The 21,495-nt window shown below is 40.6% G+C and overlaps 1 protein-coding gene across 6 annotated transcripts in view; it reads right to left on the minus strand.

Moving 5' to 3' along the window:
- The window catches only part of FOXN3 (forkhead box N3), a 210,940-nt gene that overhangs the window by 22,856 nt on the left and 166,589 nt on the right, over window positions 1-21,495 (minus strand). For 4 of the 6 annotated variants that reach the window (XM_066188638.1, XM_066188637.1, XM_066188636.1 and 1 more), the window contains one exon: window positions 5,119-5,184. The exons of 1 other annotated variant lie outside the window; for it this stretch is intronic. In XM_066188638.1, the coding sequence (XP_066044735.1) occupies window positions 5,119-5,184 (66 nt within the window). The remainder of the gene's footprint in view (window positions 1-5,118; window positions 5,185-21,495) is intronic. One more of the 6 variants, XM_066188641.1, reaches the window with a different exon arrangement.

Here is a 21,495-nt window from a genome sequence, read left to right on the forward strand (position 1 = left end):
TTGAACATCATGAAAATGCTTTTTCCTAGTTTTTTGCTTTGATACAAAATTGTCAGCAAAAATAGCTTTATGAAACATTTTACTCTCAATGATTTATCATTTTCTGATACTCAAAGTTAGGCTGGAAGCTATCTCAGTTGTAAGTGACTTGCCCATAAGCAGTTACAAATAAAACATTACAGCTAGCAAGTTTCATGTACAATAAAAATGTCCCACGAAAAGAGTATGTTCTATTTTATCCTATTTGGAGAATTTCTGACTGTCATTAAGGCAATTTTTTTTTTGATCTTGATTCCTGTGTATGTATCTTGCTCATATACAATCCACTTGCATTAGTTTAAAAAGCAAATTTCATTGGGGTACAGTGTTACAAGCATAGAGGAAAAGTAGATAGATATTTTAAGGAATTATTTCTCCTCCCACCAAACTTAAAATATATGTATCTAGTCTGGGTTTTATGTGTTTTGAGACGAAGATTAATAAAGACTTCCAAATCAGAGAGACACTGGTTTCAACTATTTGAAAACGATTTTTAAAGAAGTACCCAGCAAAACTCCATGCTTCTATCTTCCTAAAAATCTCTACCACAGCACTTCAGTCTCCTATAAGTAACCACCCACAAAACCAGAGTTGCCAAGTTTTCTGAAGGCCAGCCCTTTCTAGCCAACCCAACCAACTGAGCAGTGATGAGCAATACTGAAACCAGAAGATGGATGTCAGAGCTGGGAAGACTTTCAAGTTCCCTGGTTTCTACCCAAACCCTTTCTGTGAGCACCATTTAATAGCTGCTTGCAGTATCAAACTTCAGGTTGAGCAATAGACTTGCATTTGTGTGCAATTCACAAACTATATAGCAACAGACAAAGGACTACGCATGAATTTGAAGCCATGTATAATAGGACTGGGAAGCTTCTTCAATTAAATCAGTACTTCCAGGATAATCCCTCTGACCACCAGCACTGTTCACTAGCAGTAGCAGCCATACACTAATACAGTCCCTTCTTTGCTCATCCCCTCAGTAAACAAGTGGCTCAAAGTTCAGAATGACCTCTCCAATTAAGAAGGTGTTGCTACTTACATGCTTCCAGTGACCTGAATCTCAGGAATTCAAACACACTGCAAAAGCACCAAAACCTTTCTCCATTTTAATCATGGCAAAGCATCATGGTTTGGCAAGACTCAATGACATGCCCAGGATGCCACACTCTTATGAACAGGGAATACAATGCTGGAATGACAGCTAGTAATAATCACTTTCAAGACATTGGTAAGAATTGAAGTGCTGAAAATCCTTTGTACAAAAAAGCAACTGTACAAAACTAACTCATGGACTTCACTGATTCAGTATCCATGAGTTCTAAACACAGCTCTGCCATTTGCTCACCATCCTGTTTTCTTCAGTCCTCTCTCCAAATAAGATTCACATGTGTGAAACAGGCCCATAAATTTGATGCAACTTACCCAAGATGGCCCAGACAGTACTCAGTGCTTTGCAGGTCAAGATACAGTTTTCTATGCAAGTCAAATATTTTGGAATTAATATTCATGAACTGACTACTAATAAAAATCCCAAGTATTTTTAAGTTGTGATAGCTGCTTTTAAAGGAAGCAGGTGTTTCAATTGCTGTTTCTTTTCAAACACAAACCTACAAAACCTGATGAAACACAAGGACTTAAAAAAAACTGAAGCAAAAAATATTAAATCTACATTCCTACATGCCCTCTCTTAGCATATCACAGTATCTTTCATGCCTTAACTCCTGGTGCTGGCTGGATTGCAGGTTTCAGTAGACACTTGTACACAGCTGGCTACTTTGAACTTCTGCCTTTAGTTACAATTGGTAAGTATTTGGTCTGTGAATATACTGCAAGGTGTTGATAATTGAGAAACTGATTTCTGATGTTAGCATTCTAACTATACTTGCACATCCCTAACCTTTAGCAGCAGTGTGAACGATCAGTTTCATGAGTCTATACAGGGTAAAACCTACTCAAACACAAAATAATCCTAATAACAGTATTTTACTCTCTTACTATGCCTTTTTGTTTTCCTGAATGAAAACTAAAGGATAGCGGAACTGGGGTAAATGGTAAGCAATGTTTGTCAGACACCATTTCAAGACTTCATATAAAAGCAAAAGCTGATTTTAGAATTCATCTGTGATTGTTAGCAGTGCTTCACACATGGGTGTGGAATTTTAAATGGTCATTTAAAACCATGAAGCTAATTAATCAATCTGTTACAAAGCAGGAACAGCTTACTCTGGATTTTCCAATACCACTGAGATGGGATTCCCTTCTGACAGACCATATTAACAGTATAAATTTCAATAAGACTTTGAATAATTGCTGGAGCTAACTTCCATCTAAAAATGCTTTTAGTACCCACACTGCCTAGATGAACACGGGTTTTTTACACCATTTGAAGGGCAGCTTTTAGTCCAAGATGTCTTAAAATTCAAAAGCCAATGCATGTAACAATCTGTAGAAAATGAATCCATATTCTGTCACAATCTGCCTTGGAGAAACCCATTTCTCACAACAATGGTTAAATGTCTGTAGGACAGGGAAAAGTCTTAATGGACCACACTTTTAAACTTTCTGAGTTGTAAAGTTGTTATAAGGTGAAATGACCTCGGGTTCTGCCTCCAGCTGACTCTTTGTTGTGTCAGTAAGTGGCATGTTCAGAGTCAGACTCTCAGACCAAAAGAGGGTTTCACACAGGTATTAAAATCTGTGGCCAAGTGACAAACTATGTCCTTCACTCTCCAAATAATGTCTTCAGAAGATGGGGTACTTTGCAGCCCTTATGCACATACTTGACACCACAGTCTGATACCAGGAACAGAACTCTCAGTCTTCAAGGGATCAAACAGTATGAGCACACCTACTGCCCTGGTGATTCCCAGCTTGATTTACAGACCACTGCAGCCACCGACAAAACAGAGAATGAACTGTGAACTTCCAGATGATGGTCACCATTGCAGTGAAACTTTCATAGCCAACCTGCCTATTATTTGAAAACTAATTTTAAGTGTGATTGTTTTCCATGCAATTGCTTCTTAAAGTGAAGTAGCAATTATTTTGCTTTAAGATTTTTCTAGCATGGAACATAAGTGAGACCAAACTGCAATTGATAGGACAGGTTGATTTACTTCTTCGAGGTGTCCACTCACACCCCTGCCAAAATATTTCTCCTTTGTAATTTACACGGCTTCTGAGGTTATGATAAAAACTTCGGGCCTTTCCTCCTGACAATTCTACCAGTGTCTAGAAAGATCCATCAACTCCTGAGCAGACCCTGCGATTAAGTTTAAGGGCACAGAGGAAGGTCTTGTTACCCATGGATATCAAGGAGGGAGCAGTATCAATGAGGAGCCATCTTTTTGCTTTCATCTCCCTGTCACTTTTGACATGCTCACAACAACAGCCCACTGGGAAGGTGACATAGGATGGAGAGATATGCCAAATTCATAGGAGGATAGAATTTCCTTCCTCAGAGTGACCTCTACAACATAAAATAGTAATAAGCAAAAACTATCCAATTATGATGTCTACAAAATGACAGTGAACAAGTCTCCAAATCAATTGCATTGCAATGTTGGCAAACGCGCATGAGACAAAAATCTGCAGCATGTTTAGTCCTATGGATCTTCTCCCATTCTTGTCTGCAGTCCTCTCCCATTCTCCAGTGCCTTTAGAAGTTCATTTTACTCTGTGTTTTCTCCATCCCCTTCCATGCACATACTACTTATGTCCCCTTCCCTCTCCCACATACCCTTATACCCCTGCACATTGACTCTATACCAATACCTTTCCCTCTTTTTTCTACCCCACAAACCTGTCTTCCTTAAATCTGCAATGCTTTAGAAACTGTCTCATTTTGCTCTTCCCACTGTGCCCAAGGGTAACCTCCTTTTCCCAATAAAAGCTTTCCTTTTTCCAACCTACATGCAGCAGGGATTGCTCTCCCTTTTACCACGCACAGTTCCTGAAAGCTGCCTAGGAGAGGAGGACAAGGACCACTCTTCTCTTTCCAGAACTGTTACTTGGTACATCATGCTCTCCTGAGAGAAGCTTCCCAAGAAGCATTCGTCTGGAAGGGTCACAAAGCAGGCTGAGAATAGCTTTCCTCAGCTGCATGGGAAATGCTTTGATGGTAATTGACTCTCTTCCCCAGGCAGAGTATCAAAGTGCAAATCAAGGCTTCCCCGGGAATTTGGAGTTGGTTGCCCAGGCTAGAACAATAGCAGTGATGCTAGACAGTCTTGGTAATGGTTTCTATTTTAACTTCTGCCTTTATTTTTTAGAGCTGCCTGTCACTCAGCATTACTACTTATGCTTGCTGACTAGTGATATGTTTGTTTTCTTGCATTCTCTGTTTTTGTGCAGCTGTATTCCACTATGGATTCCTGTAATACCTTCACTGCAAGCTCTGTAGGGCAGGATGGTTCCTGCAGTATTTGCACAGCCCAGTACAGTGGGGGCCAGGCCTCTTCAGTGCCTTGTTAATACACAGCATTAAAACCCTAGGCCTGGTCAGAGAACAGGGAGGACAGTATTGGCAGGAAACGAGACCTCTCTTTGCTCCTTGTCGCCTGCCTACCGCCTTGCATCAGTCAGAGCAAAAGGAAACCAGAACGGGCAGGATGTGTGCAAGGAAGGAGCTGAAACAGTGCCCAAGTGAATGGAAAGTATCCAGATGGCTGTGGTAACTTACTCGATAGGAGTCAAATCAAAACAAAATGAAAACAGAACCATATGCCATGTACCCTTCACTCTCTTGCTCTCTTTTCTCTCTCCCCCTGCCTTTCTCCTGGCTGTTGCCCCAGGTCTTTCTATTAGTATGGATAATAGTATGTTACTCATTTAAGTGTCATGAATAACAATAACCTCTCTTTTACATTAGAGATCACAGATTAATATTATTCATGTAACAAAGAATGTAATATGAACCACAAAATTATACTCATGTAAGGGTCAAGAAAGTGCAAGGGTCTACAAGGGAAGTTATATTTCTTTATTACATCCTTTTTATCTGGTATGCTGTATACTTATAAAAGAGAATATTAGTTTTATACGTCTATGTTGCTATATGCTATAGAAATATCTACTCACAACCTGCTTGTATCTCAGGGGGAGTATTCAAAAGCATCATGGCAGTGGCAGCATCAATGTCAGGATCTGGAAAAATCAACCAATAAATACATTATTTACAACTGGGCTAATCTTCTCAGCCCCATCGCTAAACTACAGGTCCGACCATGTCTCCAAGTGAGAAGGTATGAGAGTTCACTGTTCAGAGGGCTCGTTGACTCCGCATTAAATTTATCCCCCAACTCGCACGTGATCCCACTGCTACTATTAAACAGAGCGGTGATCTGTGTCACCGAGCCATACTTGTGCTTGTGTGTGCATGATACCTGTGCTGTTAGCCTCACCAATTCCCTGTTTAGTTCTGTGGAGAGTATTTACATTTCATTACAAAGGATCTGTGAAAGCAGGTGCAACATCACAGTTTGGAAGCAACAGGAGGGATGAGCTGACAGCTGAGCGGTGGGAATGCACAAGGAATACCTGAGCAAGTACAGAAGATGACACTTAGTCATTTCTATTTGTCAAGAAAGATTTCAGCAAAGTTTGAGAAAGTGTTGGAAGACAAACTGCTGCAATTAAGAAAAAAACCAAAAACTAGCATTTCATTGAAGCACCAACTTATTTGCATCCTTGTCCATTGTCACTTTAACATAAGCAAAAATGATCATCTGGCTGTTGTTATTCTTAAATTGGTTTCTGAATCCATCATGAACAGTCAGCTGACAGATGGTAAGTTATAGAGACAGAACAAAATATGATCCTTTTATAACTATATTCACTTGCTTCACACACAACAGCTCAGCTGCTATGGAAATGCAGGTATCTATGACAACAGTAAACAACCCCACAACGGCCACTGAATAAGCTGAAAAGAACATCTGCCCCAGCAAAGCGTCCCAGCTGCCCTGGGGCACTACTTGCTAATCGTGCAGTGATGCCGTGTGACAGAGAAAGCCGCCTATGCCATGTCCAAATAAATGAAGTGTGCAATTGAAGCAGACATAAAAACGCACACCCTGGCTGACTGCTGCCTCTGTGCTGCTAAACTGAATGACTAATGAGTATGCATTTGTTGTTTGGGGTTAGGGTTTTTTCAGCTTGTCAGTATTTATACCAAATTACATACCAAAAAAATTAATTTACTACTAATAGCTTCATGGCACTTTATTTTGGCTATTTTGACAGAAAATTACTTACCACTGTTAAAAATATCTGTATTTTTGCTCTTAAATATTTCCAATCTATTCCCAGTAACATGATGTGGTATAAAGCCCTGTAATTTATTAACAATACAAATGACGTAGACAGGATTTCAAAATCTGCTTAAGCCAAACAGAAATTCACTTAACTGCAGAATTAAAAAAGGGACTTTTTATTAGTCTAAGTATGTAGTACTTTTCTGTGAATAGCTGCAAACACTCTTCTTAAGACTACTACTCTATTATTTAATTGCTAAAACAGTAAACAGAGAAACAGTGTAGTGGGTTTCAAACTGAAGCTGAAGCAGAAGCAGCAGACTTAATGTAAAAGGTTCCTGTGTCTTCTGGACCGGTCAACATTTTCCAAAGAAAAAGCAGCTTTACCAGCTTATGTTCATCTTCCAAGTCTGAAGATACCTCAAAAGCAGCATTCCTGCTGCAATTAGGTGCACAGAAAGTGCCATTTCCCAACAGTTTCATTCCCAAATATGTGCCATGTTGCAAGACTGGATCCACACACTACACAGCAAATGCGTGCTTTCAAACTAAAGAGGAATAATCCATCTAATGTTAAAAAGCAAGATGAAAGAGCAAAGAAGCCTGAAAAATAAAGACAAAGCAAACCAGATTTCTTCTCTCTTCTTCATACCATAAAATCAGGAGATTTTTAGAAGTTGAATTTAGTACATTGTGCCAACTTCCGCATTTGTTTATTGGCAGTTCCTAAATTTTGTTTTGTTTTAGTTCAGTGGAAGACAGTGGAGTATAATGTGAATTTTGCTGCTGAAAGAATAAAAGGACACTAGTAGGAAAAGAACATGTCCTGATGACTTTGGGTTTTGTTTGTGTAACAAACTCTGTGATTTGAGATAAAATTGATGCAACCACTTTCTGTTGAAAGGTGCATTCTTAGCCTTTGGATCACTAATGGTACCACAGTGTTTTTGCAATGACGTAAGACATGAACGTGAGCTGCTCACAACACAGGACTGATCTGCAGCAGCTGTCTCCTGAGGCACAGCCATGTCTCAAGCCCATCCATACCTGCCTATGGTGCCTAGCTGTTTCTGTTGGAATATTCTTGAAGAAATCACACAGCTATTCCATAATGCCTTGGCAGAGGTAAGAGAGCTTAGAGGCATGCATGAATGGTGGTGTCAGTAGGATCCAGGGAAATGTGCTTTGGATTTTCCTACTACAAGGAAAAAAGAAAAAGGAGGGACTGGTGCACAAGGGAGACAAGGGCTGAGGGCCAGCTGTCTGAGCCCACACTAAGAGGCAGACTGAAAAGCTGGCACATTATTTTGCACCATTTTTGTCCACAATTTGCAGGCATTCTCACGAGCAGTGTGTCAAGAAGAGCCAGGAAGTAGCCATGAAGAGCAGCACCAAAGACATGGGACTGAAGGGCACCGTTGCTGGGACTGGCACTTCTGGCTTTGGCTGCTGGGCCCCACCAGTGCCCCCCACACTGATGGCCCCTTCCCCACTGCCATCCTTCTGAAGTCTCTTCCACGTGGATGCTCTCATTTGTAGCTGAAAGGCCTGACCTTGCTTACTGCTGCATCGTCACCAGTTGGTAACAGGATCCCGTCCCTTCTACTTGGCCTGTGTTTGTGAAGCTGTGGATTTCAGAACAGAGATCTCTGCCCCACCTGAAGTCTGCGATCAACACAAAGGCTCCTGAAGTTATTAACAGTGGGTGGTTAGTGAAACATGATTGCAGGAACATCTTTCCCTAGGAAACCAGATTAAAAATAACTACATACAAAGTTTTGGAATATAGAAAATTAAGTATTTAAATGAATGCATTCTGGTTTCTTTTTTTGCTAATGGTGAAGTAAATGGTGAACTGACTGTACATGAACTGTTAATTTTTTGTCAGTGGAAAGCAGATGTCCAGTCTTCACTGTGAAAGAGGGAAGTAAAGAACAATGAAGAAAAGGAAGGATTGCAGGCATTGTACGAAGAAGGAAGAGCATGTCAAAGTCTCAAACAGACAACACTGGAGAGTGTTAAGAAAATGACAAAAACTGCCAGCAGCCACAGCTCTTCCTAACAAACAACTGCAGTCTAGCTATACATTTGGTGCTTCACACTACAGTCCGAAGTTTCCGCGCTTGGTCCTTCATGCACCAAGGGTCCATCACAAGGCACCAGAAAGGACCTGGAAGAAACCTTAAGCACTTACAAGATCTTATAAGGCATGAAAGGCATCAAGGGGCTGAAATTCTACTACAGCTGCAGGATCTCCCCTTGCTGCCAGCGTTTCAGCCAGCATTGCTCTCAAACACAAAACTTCTTTTCATGAAGATGATACCAACGGTGGTACAAACCTCATGGCAGTTCTGTTTGCTGGACTTTAGATTCATGCCCCTTGTCAGCAGAGTCTTCAACAGTGAACACCAAATCTGTAAACAGCACCTATTTCTTTCAGTGAAAAAATAACCTACCAATTTACCAATGTGGAATATTGTATGTATACATCTATGCATATTGTCAAGATGTACTTTGAGCCAAATTTTGCTTTTCAAGTTATCTGTATAGATCAGAACCTGTCTTGCATAGACATGTGAAGTGGCAAAATGGTAGGCACGAAATCTTTAGCACGAGATTACATACAAGCAATGCAGAACATAGCCCTCAGGTAGCAAATTCCTTATTCTAGAATTCACAAAAAATAATTAAAATCAGTCATGTACCCTGAAAAAGCCAGATGTGACAGCTGTTCTTTTTTATGTAGTCATCTCTGATCAGAGTTCATTTTATGGACAAAGTGATTTATAGTGATTCATATTATTTTGATATTATTTTAAACTTTGATCTGGTTTCATCAAACCCTTCAAATCCATTCCCTTCCAATTAAATAAAAATTAGGGTAACATAGTGCCCTTTTGGTCGTGCAAAAGGATTTTTATCTTTACAGCCATACTATAAGGTTTTAAAGAAAATAGCAGCTAAAGCAGTTCAAAGTAACCATGGCCTGATTTTCCAGCACAGACGCCTAGAGAGAGGCACTTAAGATGCATATTTAGGTATTAATAAAATGTTACAGCCAACTGACGTAAAAAATGTAGTTAGTAAATAAACTGCACCATCTGTACACTACAACCATAGCTACGTTATCTCATCAGGAAGGAATTTATAAGATCTTCTTTTAATTTAAAGATACTACATCTAAAATAGAACTATTTTCGTAAAGTATTTAACTTTACCATTCAGTATGCTAGTTTTTAGCCTATTCTACTTCTGCCTCAGCATCCTCTATTGCTTTTTCCCATTTATATGTTTCTAGTGTAGATGGAATGCTGAAAACCTAGTGCCACTATACTCAAAAGGCAGAAGTTCAGTTTATTCCCTGTCTACAAGTAAGTCTTTTAACCCCCTCCTTGCCTCACTTTCTAGCACAGCTCATTCCTACACTTTTTTTTTTTGTTACTTGATTCTTTTATACTTTCGATTTTCATCAGTAGTAAAATGGTGCAAAAGCAACAGTCTTCCATCTTTTACCTGCAGCCTTATTAAACAGCAATAGAGCGAATACAGTTTGCTCCTGTTTAACTTGTCTGTTAACAGATGTGCCTTTTTCCTTCCCACATCAGGATGGTTAACCTTGGCATGAGTCAGGTCAAAACCAGAGAATAATGAACAAATAATGGAGTTGAGGGGTTTTTTTCCCATTTACTTTTTTTTCTTTTCTATATTTAATTTATTTTGCCTAAGGACAGAATAAGAATATAGCTGTTAAAATAAAGTTACAATGTGCAAGACAGAAAGAAATACCTGAAGAGAACTGTAAGTACTGTAAGTCTGTCAAACTCCTTGGTGTGGGATGCCACTGAGTCCACTTCTGAAATATTTAAATAAGGTTGAGAAGTTCTCTTAAAATAAACAGAATATTTGTGGAAGCGTACAGTAAACCAGTAGGATTCAGAACCAAGATCTTGGGAAGAAACAAGAAATTATATTCACATCTCAACAACAGTGCAAGAAAGACCAAGCATGAGAATTCTGGAAGCTATACAATAGAGGCCAGGAGGAAGCAATTTCATTAGCAAAGCCAAGTCACAATGGAGCATCTCCCACTCCTTTAAACAGATCTAGTACGAGACACAGAAGAAGAAAGGCACAGGTCTAAATTAACTAATATTTTTTCCTATTTAAGTTCATTTTCGGTACTGCCAAGTAAGCCATGGCACAAGTCTAAGAGGTCTAATTTTAAAAAATACAGAATATTTCTACCAGAAACCTTCTTCCTGCTCCTCTATTTTGTTACATTTGTATTGTCATGAAGCAACACATACGATTTCCATTCTCTAACAATACCATTTTATCAGCTCAAAAACTGTAAACCATAGTTACCATGTATTCTTGTTCAAAATACTAGCTTGAATAAAAAGAATGATAGTAGAAAGAGTTACAGTAGGTCTTACACATGCACTAACTCAAAGAGGTTCATCTATCATTCAGAAAGCTGTGGGAAACCAAAGCATCCTAACTTTTCATCTCAGGAGTAAAGATTAAGATCATTTAACTGTTAAAAGACAGACTCGCAATACTGGAAGTGCAAAATATAAACATTTTAAGAGACACCTGACTAAAGAGAGATGAGATATACATGTTACACATAAAGATGATGTATTATAGCACATACTCTGCTTAAAAGCAGGATGGAGATTTTTGCTTTGGTTTTGCTCCTGCATTTTAAAATTTTTTTCATTTTGATGCACATTACTGGCAAGCTTAATTTTCAGGGCAGAAGGACGTGAAAATAAAATTTACCAATCACAAAGGCAACAGTAAGGTTCTTTGACTCCATCCAGCCTGTGTGGCTTGGAGTACAGAACAGAGAACACCAGCTAGAGAAAACACTGGCCAGTGAGCTTGCACAGAAGAGAGAAACAATTTGCTGTTCCATCATGTACTTACCTAATTTTTGATCAGGAATTTCAACCATCTTCTTAACTGATTGCTGCAGTCTCAGCTTCTACAGTGAACATGTGACTATGAGGACTGTAACTCCTTGTAGCCTTACAGGTTGCAAACTTTTTTCTTTTTACTGAAGAATACACATACACATAAACACACATGCTCTTTGAACCCAGTTATGCAGGTGTGTGTTATCTCTGGGACACTGAGGTCATCATTGCTCAAGCTTTCATAATGTCCCTTCTGCTAACAAAAGGTTTCTCTTCCAGCAAAGTGGGAAGATGGCTGGCAGAGGATGTCCTCTATAAAATTGTGACCAGGAGGCAGTCCCCTACAAAACTCTGACCATTTAAGACCAAATAAACCATACCCTATACTGTCCCATACCGGTGTATTTCTAAGCACTCATTTCTTTCTCACCACTATTTCAAAATCCATTTATGTCCACCAGGCCTTGAGAACCAAGTACCCCTTTCAGTCCAGCAAGCACAGGACGTGCCAGCTGGAAAAGACCCGACGGATTTCCCTTAGCCTGAGTGACCCTTGAGGAAATGTCTTCAGTCCCCTTGCCTCCCTCAACCACTACAGTTTCCTGCAGTTCTGCACGAGAAGGAAGCTTCTGAGTACTTTCACCACAAGATGAGTCTTCAGGAGGGCTTCACACAAATATCCCACCTGATGGAATGACCACGCACAATCCACACCAAGAACAAGGCACGGGAAAGCCTGGGGAGGTGACCATAAATTCCCCACTGGTTTCAGGATCCAGAAAGCAAAGGGGGAAATATCAGATAAACATGAAAACAACAGTGAGAAGGGTATTTCAGGGATTTGAAGAAAAAAACATTGCTGCTAATGATGAGAAAAAAGGTCAGGCATGTGACACTGCCAATGGAAGCAGTGTATATAGCGTAAGAGCCAAATGCAGTCTAAAACCAAAATAAGAACAGAAAAGGTGAACAAAAAATCCAGCAGCAAAAATAGCTGTATGCTAATAACACAGGCAGACTGCCATAATGGAAGAGGAACTCAAAGTACTAGTGCTATTACAGGAAAATTCACAAACAGGGTGGAACAGCAATTATTAGTGAAACAAGTGTCCAAAGGTCCGTGCTTTTCAAGAAAATATAGATTTTATATGATAGGATACTGTTATGCCATAAAGAAAGAGCAGACTTCAGAAACAGAACAGAAAAGAAACTGTTTGGAAATGCTGTGGACAGATGGTCAAAGAAGATTTCTAAGAGAGAGACTCTGGGTCTGCTCTTGACTTCTTACACTAGATATAGATCTGGACACAGCTCTGCATCATTAAAGAAATGGGAATTACGTCAACAAGGCAGACTAACTTCACAGTACAGATTGGAGAATAAATGCTATTAACCATGGTAAGACCAGTTATTCCTGGATGTGACAGCTGACAAGTTTCTTTATCCATGTTGCTGAATGAACAAGAATAGATTCTATTCTGCTCTTTATGTTAAATAATGAGGATGACTTTGGAACAGGGGACCATAAAGTGATTCAGTATAGATTAAGTGGGAAGGATAATAGCAAGCCTAATTTTGTTTAAGATCTATTATTTTGAAAGAGCAAGTTCTGATGAATTAAATGCTTCCTGTGGAACCTCTGGAAAACAGACTGGACTGAGGAACTCTATACCTCAGCTTGAGGAAAGCTGCAGTTTCTGCAAGTCACTGCATCAAGACCTAGATCAAACCTGTATCCAGAGAAAAGCAGGGAAGATGTACTCTTTGAAATTAAATCACAAAACCTTAAAAAAACCAACCGAACCAACATGGAAAATGACTTTAGGACAGGAAGCAGAGAGCTTGCCTTACTCAGTTAAGCAAAACAAAAGCAGAGAGGAAGTAAGGCTATCAATATGAGGTAACCATGGGATGCAGGGGTAAAAAGCAAGGCAGAAGAGCTATTAAGTTTAAAGATAATTTCAGTAAAGTAACACTGGCTGAAGACAAGACTGGCAATCAAAATACTTCTAGTAAACTCTTCTAACAGGAGCTGAAACCAAGCAAAAAGTCTGCATGTGAAGTTTCAGAAGCATTTACACTGTGTTGCTGCTCACAATGTGACCCACAGGAAGGGACTCTTTGGAAGCTGCCTTCCAAACTGCTTCTCTAGGGCAGGTGAGCTCTCTGCAAAACTATGACAGAGAGGGAAAGAGCACAAAACACAGTCATGAAGAAACCATGCCAGTGAAAGCCTATTTGCAAAAAGGGTTATCTACATAAACCTGCAGAAGCACCAGGTTGATGTCTGACATTCCAGGACTAGACCTCACACCATTTCGTGTCAGGTGACTTAGGGACTGTGCTATGGACACAGAATCCATGTCTGTCAGCTTCCAGCTTGCTCTGTGCCCTGAGCTGCTCAACTCAGGCAGGACACCTGAAGAGCAGTGGCTGTCTGCACTTGAAGGAGACAACTGCTGAGCTGAAGCCTCATACCAAGGCAGAATGGTGATGTGAGCCCCCAGCTCTCATACGCTGCCAGCCTGAGCCCTGGCAGCAGCCTTAAGCATGTAAGGAAGACTCCTGGTGCAATGAAGAGGCAATGGCCAGAAGCTGCTCCAGTAACACTGGAACTGTGGTACTTCTGAAGAGAAGTCCGTGGGTAAGCTCTGTGAGACCTGGCTTGCAAGTGGTGTCACCTCTCCTATGGCACTCCACGCCTACTCCATTCCTGTTCAAACTCTCACCTTCCCTCTTCTGCCTTCCTCTGCAAGACAGCAGAGCAGATCCAGTATGCTGGGCAATCCTGCATTTCAAGGTGTGGATGAACTGTCACCAGAAGTATGTTAAAAAAAAGCCAGGATAAGCATGACTAACTAGCAGGTACACAGACAGGAAGGCATGCAGTCCGCTGGGACTCTACTCCATGCCATACAGCCAGCTCAGCCATGCCCTCCAATTCTAGATTAGGTGGTTCTTCCCCAGAAGGACAGTGGATACATGAAGATGTGTTAGTGCTAATTCTCAAGTAAAATCAGACCTGACAGAAGAGATTACTTTCTGTTTACAGTTATGTACAAGTAAAGCAGAGATACAATAAATGAAGAAAAAAATCGAAGTCTGTACTACTTACTTCTCTTCTCCCTAAGACTAAGACCAACAAACAGTCATTAGTATAATCAATCAATTAATGAAATAAATTACTAGTTTTGAAAACCTATTACTAAATACACTGGAAAACCCCGCTGGGGCAGCTCTGTATCCCTTGACAATCTTTTTGCAACTGTATCCCTATCAAACACCAACAGGACTAGACACAAACTTACACATGTGGAAGCAGACTAAAGTCCCTTTTCCATCAAAGCACTTGACAGTCATCGTTTTGCATTACTGTGAGCAAGCCCCAGACAGTACATGGAGGTGCTAAGGACTTCTCCAGTTCTGTGGATGATGACTGAGCACACTCCACAGGGAGTGATGTTCAGCATGGCTGGAACAAGGCGCTCTTCTGCTCCTCTGAAGGAAATCAATGGAAGAAGACAGCCATACTGCCATATCTGAAAAACTCGTTCCACTCTTCCTGCAACGCTCCTCTTAAATCTCTTTAACTTTCAAATAAAGGGAATAACAGAAGAGCAGGAATCTAGTATTTAGGGCCTCTTGACTTTTTTTGCCAGAGAGCTTCCCAAGTGAGCTGAGGGATGAGACTCATGTCAAAGGTAAGGCAATGCAGGAAATATCAATGCCATTTTGGAAGGATTGTTATCGTGAAGTATGAAAACAAAAACAGGCTTTGAAGATCCCGACAGTCTCACTGCAGATGTCTACAAGATAACCCATGGACTAAGGAGAATTACTTTCAAATTACAACAGTCAATATTGTGAAACCACAATGTTTTAGTGAAAGCTTCTGGTGAAAGCAACATGGTGAACACAGGCTGAATACTGAAGAGACTTTACAGTGAAATTAGTCAGCCTTGGGCTGAGGCTTTAACTAGCACACACAAGAATAGGAATTGTTTAAAAGAACTGCAGCACCATTTGTTTAGACTAAACACTGCTTCCTAATTATCAAAGTTTTTTTGTTTCTTACTTTCATACTTCACAGAAGAGATTTTGTTGAAGATACGCTGCAAACTGGAAAAAACTTATACCAAACTTTTCATTTACATTTTTCTTGAATTCAGTTGCAATTCAATCAGATATCCCACTGAGCACTTTGCTAATTTGGCACCATCTATCCTATATACTCGCAAACATGTAAATTCAATATTGTCATCACTGGCATTTTTACTGACACATTTCAAAAGCAGAGGAAATATGAAATGTTAGGAACTGAAATGTGGTAAGAGAGTAATTCATTTGAGAGTCTAAAGAGCAAGTATGAAGACAATACTTTGCTACTAAGTCACATTTACAGGCTCCCTTCCATGCTTCTAACTTGCCAAATTGCTATCATGCAGCTCCTTTCTAGCCAAAACTTTTAATATTATCTATTACATTTTGATTAATTTAATTAAAATGAAGGAGACACACAGAATTCCACTTCTGCCAACCTCTGATTTGCTATGAATGATCCTGTTCAAATGCTTTCAATTCTGAATGGCCAGTAGCTGACAGGTGAAGTTACTAAAGGAGTGAGAAACAGGCATAACACAATCAGGACTCTTTTGCAGACTCTTTCAGCTCAACAGATGAAAGGTGTAAAGTGTATTTACTCCACAAAAGAGTGGGTAAGCTAAGAAGCTCTCATCCCCTTCTCTTTATGCTGAACAAGGACTAATCACGCATACAGTCCATGCCTAAAATAAGTTGTGGGACACTAAAAAATTAAAAAACTAAATGAAATGAACCTTTATCCAGAAAATAGTGAGAGCTGTCTCCGTAATCCAGGAAAACATTTATATGTATATATAAGCCAGAGAATGAGTAGCATCCATGGAAGAGGATCAGGGTACCTGCATCCTGCAGGGCTCAGTCCCAGGCTAGAACAGCTGCGCAGCTGAGCTATAGCTCAGGACAGTTTCGTAAAGGACTAGTGCTTTCATTAACAACAGCCACAAGCGTGTTCTGCACAGTTCTCATGGGCATACAGTGAGGTTGGAGAAGAAAACACCTTTTAAATGGTGCTAGATCTCACTTCTTTGCAGCCCACCAAACGCAGCTCCTGATACCAGGCGGCCATGTCTTTGGTGGGAAGGAATGCCCAAGTGGGTGGCAAGGCAAAACTTGCCATGAAGAAACACAGAGCTTGCTTTTATAAAGTATTTAGTCATCTTGTCAACTTTCTGCTTACAACCAAGTAGAGAAAAAGCTCCACATTTCCTTTTGTACTCCAAAATTTCAACAAACTCTAGAGAGCTGTTTTACTGATTTTAAGCAGCAGTTTCTGCAATCCTTGTCAGTGCAGCACGAAGGCACCTCCCTGGCCTTTCAGCAAGTTCTACTTCATATATGTACAGCACACAGTTTGTACTACCGCTGCCAGTGCAAAATCTATTTACTACCATGATCTGTGCACCAGATCTGAGTGTCGGTTGAGAGCAAAACATGGGCTGTCTGGACAAATGAATCTTAATAGTGTTGAGTAATCAGATTGATTACAACAAAACAAACCAGAGAGAACACATTTGCCTTGCCCCTTCTCTGTGCACTCATCTTTAATGAGTGCCTGCCCTCTCCTGGGCATGCCACATGGACCCACTAGCCCCCTGTCCCTTTATACAGAGGCCCTCCCAATGCACACGTCTCTTCCTCCTCTCTGGCACAGCCAGAAGGTGAACAGTTGCTAAGCTTCCCAGTATGCCTTTTGAAGATTTCCCTTCCTAGTCCACACCTTCCTGCTTCTCTCCTTCCTGTCTCCACCAGGGTGTAGGGAAATCTCAAAGGATAAGGGTTGCAAACCTCCAGAAAAGCACATGCAAAAAGAAAAAAAAACCCCTTTGATTTATTTTTCATTTTAGTGCCATCATTTACAGCAAACAGCTGTCTTGCACATAATCAGGAACAGAACTGAAAACATTATAGGGATCCTCTTCCCCTTATAAATACCTGATGCCCTGATTTAGAGACAATTATTCATAAATCTGGTACAGCATTTCATCCAGTACAACAAACGTCCTAATGGCACATACTGTAGAATTGTAAGGCTTTTGTTCTAAAAGCCACAAATATTATTCCTCTGGTAATATATCAATGAAGATCTTCCTATTTTATGCAAAGTGAAATTGAAATCTATTTTATTGTCAGTGAAATTCCAGCAGAGTTACGGATCTGATAGTTACAGGACTCCTTAGAGTAAAAAAACAAGTGCCACACTGTACAACTATAATACAGTTACAGAAAATAGCGTAAAGCCTTAAAATGGCTGGGGAGAAGTCATTAGTCACTTGTTTCAAAGAAGACCATGACTGGTAATTATGATTGATTAAAAATCAATGCTGCTAGACCTGATACTAGCTGGAAAAGACATGGAATTCATAAACCCACGAACTCTTAATGCTGTGTATGCACTGAACTACATCTTCCTTTACTGGAGATGAAGGTAAGCTGCTCCCTTCCTTTTAGTTTCAAGGCAAAGTATCTGGGAACGTGTTTGTTTTCATGTTACTACTGGGTATTTTAACAGCATTGTGAGGATGTATTTGCAATGTAACAAAGAGTTTATTTATAAAGTTAGTTTTAGAAGTGGGAAAACTTTATTTTCTACTCATGTCAGCCAGCAACATCAAATATGATCTGGCCCTCAATCATGATAATGCAGCACAGCTTGCTTAGGCTTTTTACTGATGGGACTGTTTGAGATTGCTAGAAAGGATGCTGATGAGTATTAACTGTGATGTCTGTCATTTTGTATCTCTGGGTAATAACCCTACAGCTCTATCATTATGATAGCAGACTGCCTCTCAAGAATTTAAACATAGAAACTCTCTCTTTTTTTTTTTCAAAACTTTTAGATGAAATAGTTTGACAAGGGTATATGTGTACATCAAAGAAAAGGAGAATGCATGTAAATACAAGGTACTGGAGAAAAAGCACAAAAGGCAGAAAAGTGAATTTTGCAAAATCTGTGATAACACTGGCTGAGCATGTCTACATGAACTCCTCCTTCCATGCTTCTTAAAGCCAAGCCTACACGGCAAATACTGAAGGACATCACAGCTTTTCAGGGGCAAAACAGGGAGGAAATCTCTCAGAAAGCTTTGACTACCTGGACAACTATTTCAGTTTTCTAGGATGGAAACTTTAAAGATATATTTATAACAGCCTCTATAAAAACGGCAGAAAATTTTCTTTTAAATCAGGTGGGGAGGTCCTGTCAGAGAAACAGATCTATTTTTTATTTTAAAGCCATGTAAGTGTATATATTCCTGTCAGAGCAGCAGAGAGAGTCTAAGTTCACTGTTACAGATGGATGGAGCAGATACTTCTTGCTGGTGTAGCAACATGACACCCAGCAGCTCTGAAAAAATAAAAAGCCCCCAGAGCAGAGGCAGGAGCAATGGTCTGACATAGAAAGGACATTTCTTAGTTCTGTCTCAACTTATCCACCACCACACTTTTGACACCTGCTCACAGAAATCTGGATATGCTATAATAGTCCAAAGCCCTGGTTGGAAAGAGCTCCAGGACTGCTTCCCATGATGGCTGATGCCATCATCTCCATGACATGAGATGTACAAATCTGACATCAACACAGAGCCACCAGCTGGCCAAATGTAGAGGGGGCTCCTACCTGACTCCACAGAGACATTTGGTGGTCTCCCAGCTTGCTCATTTGCATCTGTTCTTTCCAAACCAACCCTTCCCTGTGCTTTATGAATATGGCTAGGGAAGGGCAGCCGATTACAATCACCTCTGAATTTCAAAAGCCGACAAAACAGTGTTCCTTTAAGATACCCCAAGCATACCCACAGCTATTGTCACTAGTAGTTTGCCATTCTACTCCACAGAATGCAATCAAAAACACACTTCTGGTTAAAACCTTCCATAACATTTAAATATCATCCTCTCCAATTCTCTTTCTATATTCCTGCTCCTCTTGGGCATAAATCAGTTATTTCAGCAGGCTTTCCCCCTTTTTCCACGAGGATAAGATGTGGTGCCCATTGCTGTGGTACTAGAGCTCCTCACACCGGACAGACACATCAACATGCCCCGTTCAAGGCTTCCCAGAAGGCTGGGACATGGCTGGGGGCTGAGTTCCAGCAGGGTTGGAAACACAACCCTTCTGGGGCAGACTGCCATAGCTGAACACTGAAATACAATGCCTTAATAAGTAGGTCAGCCTGTTCCTATAAAAGCAATGGGTTTAACGCCAACCGTGCCTGCCAGTGAGAGTAGGAAGAGACTGCAGTTTACCCCCGTTTCTCACATTCAGCCCCTTTGAAGCCATGACACTCCTCTATTGTCACCCTCCTGGCAGCAGGGCTGGGCTCGTGGGGTGCCTGCAGCCCAGCTGTACCTTGGCCCACAGCAACTCCACCTCTGCAGGGCTGCTGTCAGGACTGCTGGAACGTTGCAGCAGAAAGCAAATTCCAAGAAAACAAATACTATCACTAGGCAATTGAAATGCAGTTGGTAGCAACAAACAAACCCTCTGCAATGAGGATCTGGGGCTCTGTTCTTGCCAACAGGTTCAACAGGTTTTGCATATTAAGTCATCCTGAGGTTTATTAGCACCTAAAAGTGAAACACCACGAAGATCTTGTCACATGAGGTTTCACATTGTCCCCCCCACCCTTTCCTGCAGCCCGCCACTCCCCTCCCCTTTCTCTCCCTTTGGCAAGAACTTATTTTCACCCCCTTTAAATTAGGAAAGAGCACATTCCCCTCCCGTCCAACTGAAACTTCCAAGTCCCCCAACACACCTCGTGGGAGGGGAGGTGGTGGGGGGCAGCACCTTTTCTCCAGAGCAGCGGGAACACTTCTCCGCTTGCAGCAGTTTTAGCTGCACAATGAAGCAGATCCAAGAGTGAGGTGGTGCCAAGGCAGGACGCTGTCCTTCAGGAGCACACCTGGGCTGTCCGCACTCCACAGGCCACTGATAATCTGTGATCCCACCTCAAACACCTGGGGCTGAACGTTACCTGCATGGCTTCTTCACCTTATCACAGCTAATATGGAAAAGCTCTCCTGAACAGAAGGATCATTGCTTGCAAAGGACACCCGTTCATTTCAGTAAAGGCTATGATACACTCTTGTCACTTTAAATATAGCAGCAGTCAATGGCATTTACTGAAGACAGCACAAGACACAAAAATCTTCATTCAAATGTTTCTTCTCTTGGTGAAGTTGCTCACTAGGACGCCTCTGCAAATGGAACTCTATGAATCAGCCCAACATGGCACTGAGTGGATTTCAAGACCACAACACAATGCCCAAATACCATCTGCTCCTCCCATGAGCTTTGTCTTAGAAAGTATTTAGCTTTTGTAAACAACTGCTGGTCCATTTCATTTTGAGATGCTGCACAATGTAGCAGAACACACAAGCTGACTATAATCAAAAGCTTTATAGTCTGCTAAACTTGTCTTAAGTAATACATAAATACCAAAAAAGACACACTGTACTTTTCATCTATTTTCATGCAAACTCAGTTCTCTCTGCTTGTTGCATTTTCTGTTTATAGCAGTGTGGCTTTAAACCACAGAATAAATGGTATTATTTTTTGCTCCCATTTAGCTCTAATCCAGAAACATACATGATATTTAATTATTGTTTTGGTAGAGTCCACCTATGCAGACAGGCTGTGTTTACATGAACCAACTGCTATCTCTGGATTAAGAACACTGAAGAGGTTAAAAAAAAATAAGGGAACTTATGTCAGCCCCTCCTTCCTCTCCCCTGCATGTCATCACACTGAAAGGTTTTAAAAGTAAAAAATTCCTTCCACATCATATAATCCTGGCATCTGCTGTGTAGCAAATCAAGCTTACTCATTTTGCTCTTATTCCCAAAAGTAACTGTACAGATTCGAGCCTAGAACTCCATTTTCCACTTCCTGAAGTTTCCTTAGGCACATCAGAAAATGCAGCAAACACAGCTAGTAAATACAAAGCAATCTTCTTTGTCTAAGTGCAATTCTGATTGCATTACTTAAGAAATATAATTTCCTGAGGCTTTTTACAACCTTACTTTATGATATACATGATATGGTATCAATCTACCAACTTCCTTCTGCTGCCCCTGTCTTCAGAAGCCCACAGCTCATCCATGACATTTTGTAGTTCAAACATGAAGCCATTACCAAGATTAAAGAACAGAAGGAATCCAGTTTAGAGAGTGAGTAGGTCACT

Source organism: Chamaea fasciata, unplaced genomic scaffold (assembly GCF_029207755.1).
Source record: "Chamaea fasciata isolate MVZ Bird 193981 ecotype frontalis unplaced genomic scaffold, bChaFas1.0.hap1 SCAF_7, whole genome shotgun sequence".
Taxonomy (NCBI): Eukaryota; Metazoa; Chordata; class Aves; order Passeriformes; family Sylviidae; genus Chamaea; species Chamaea fasciata.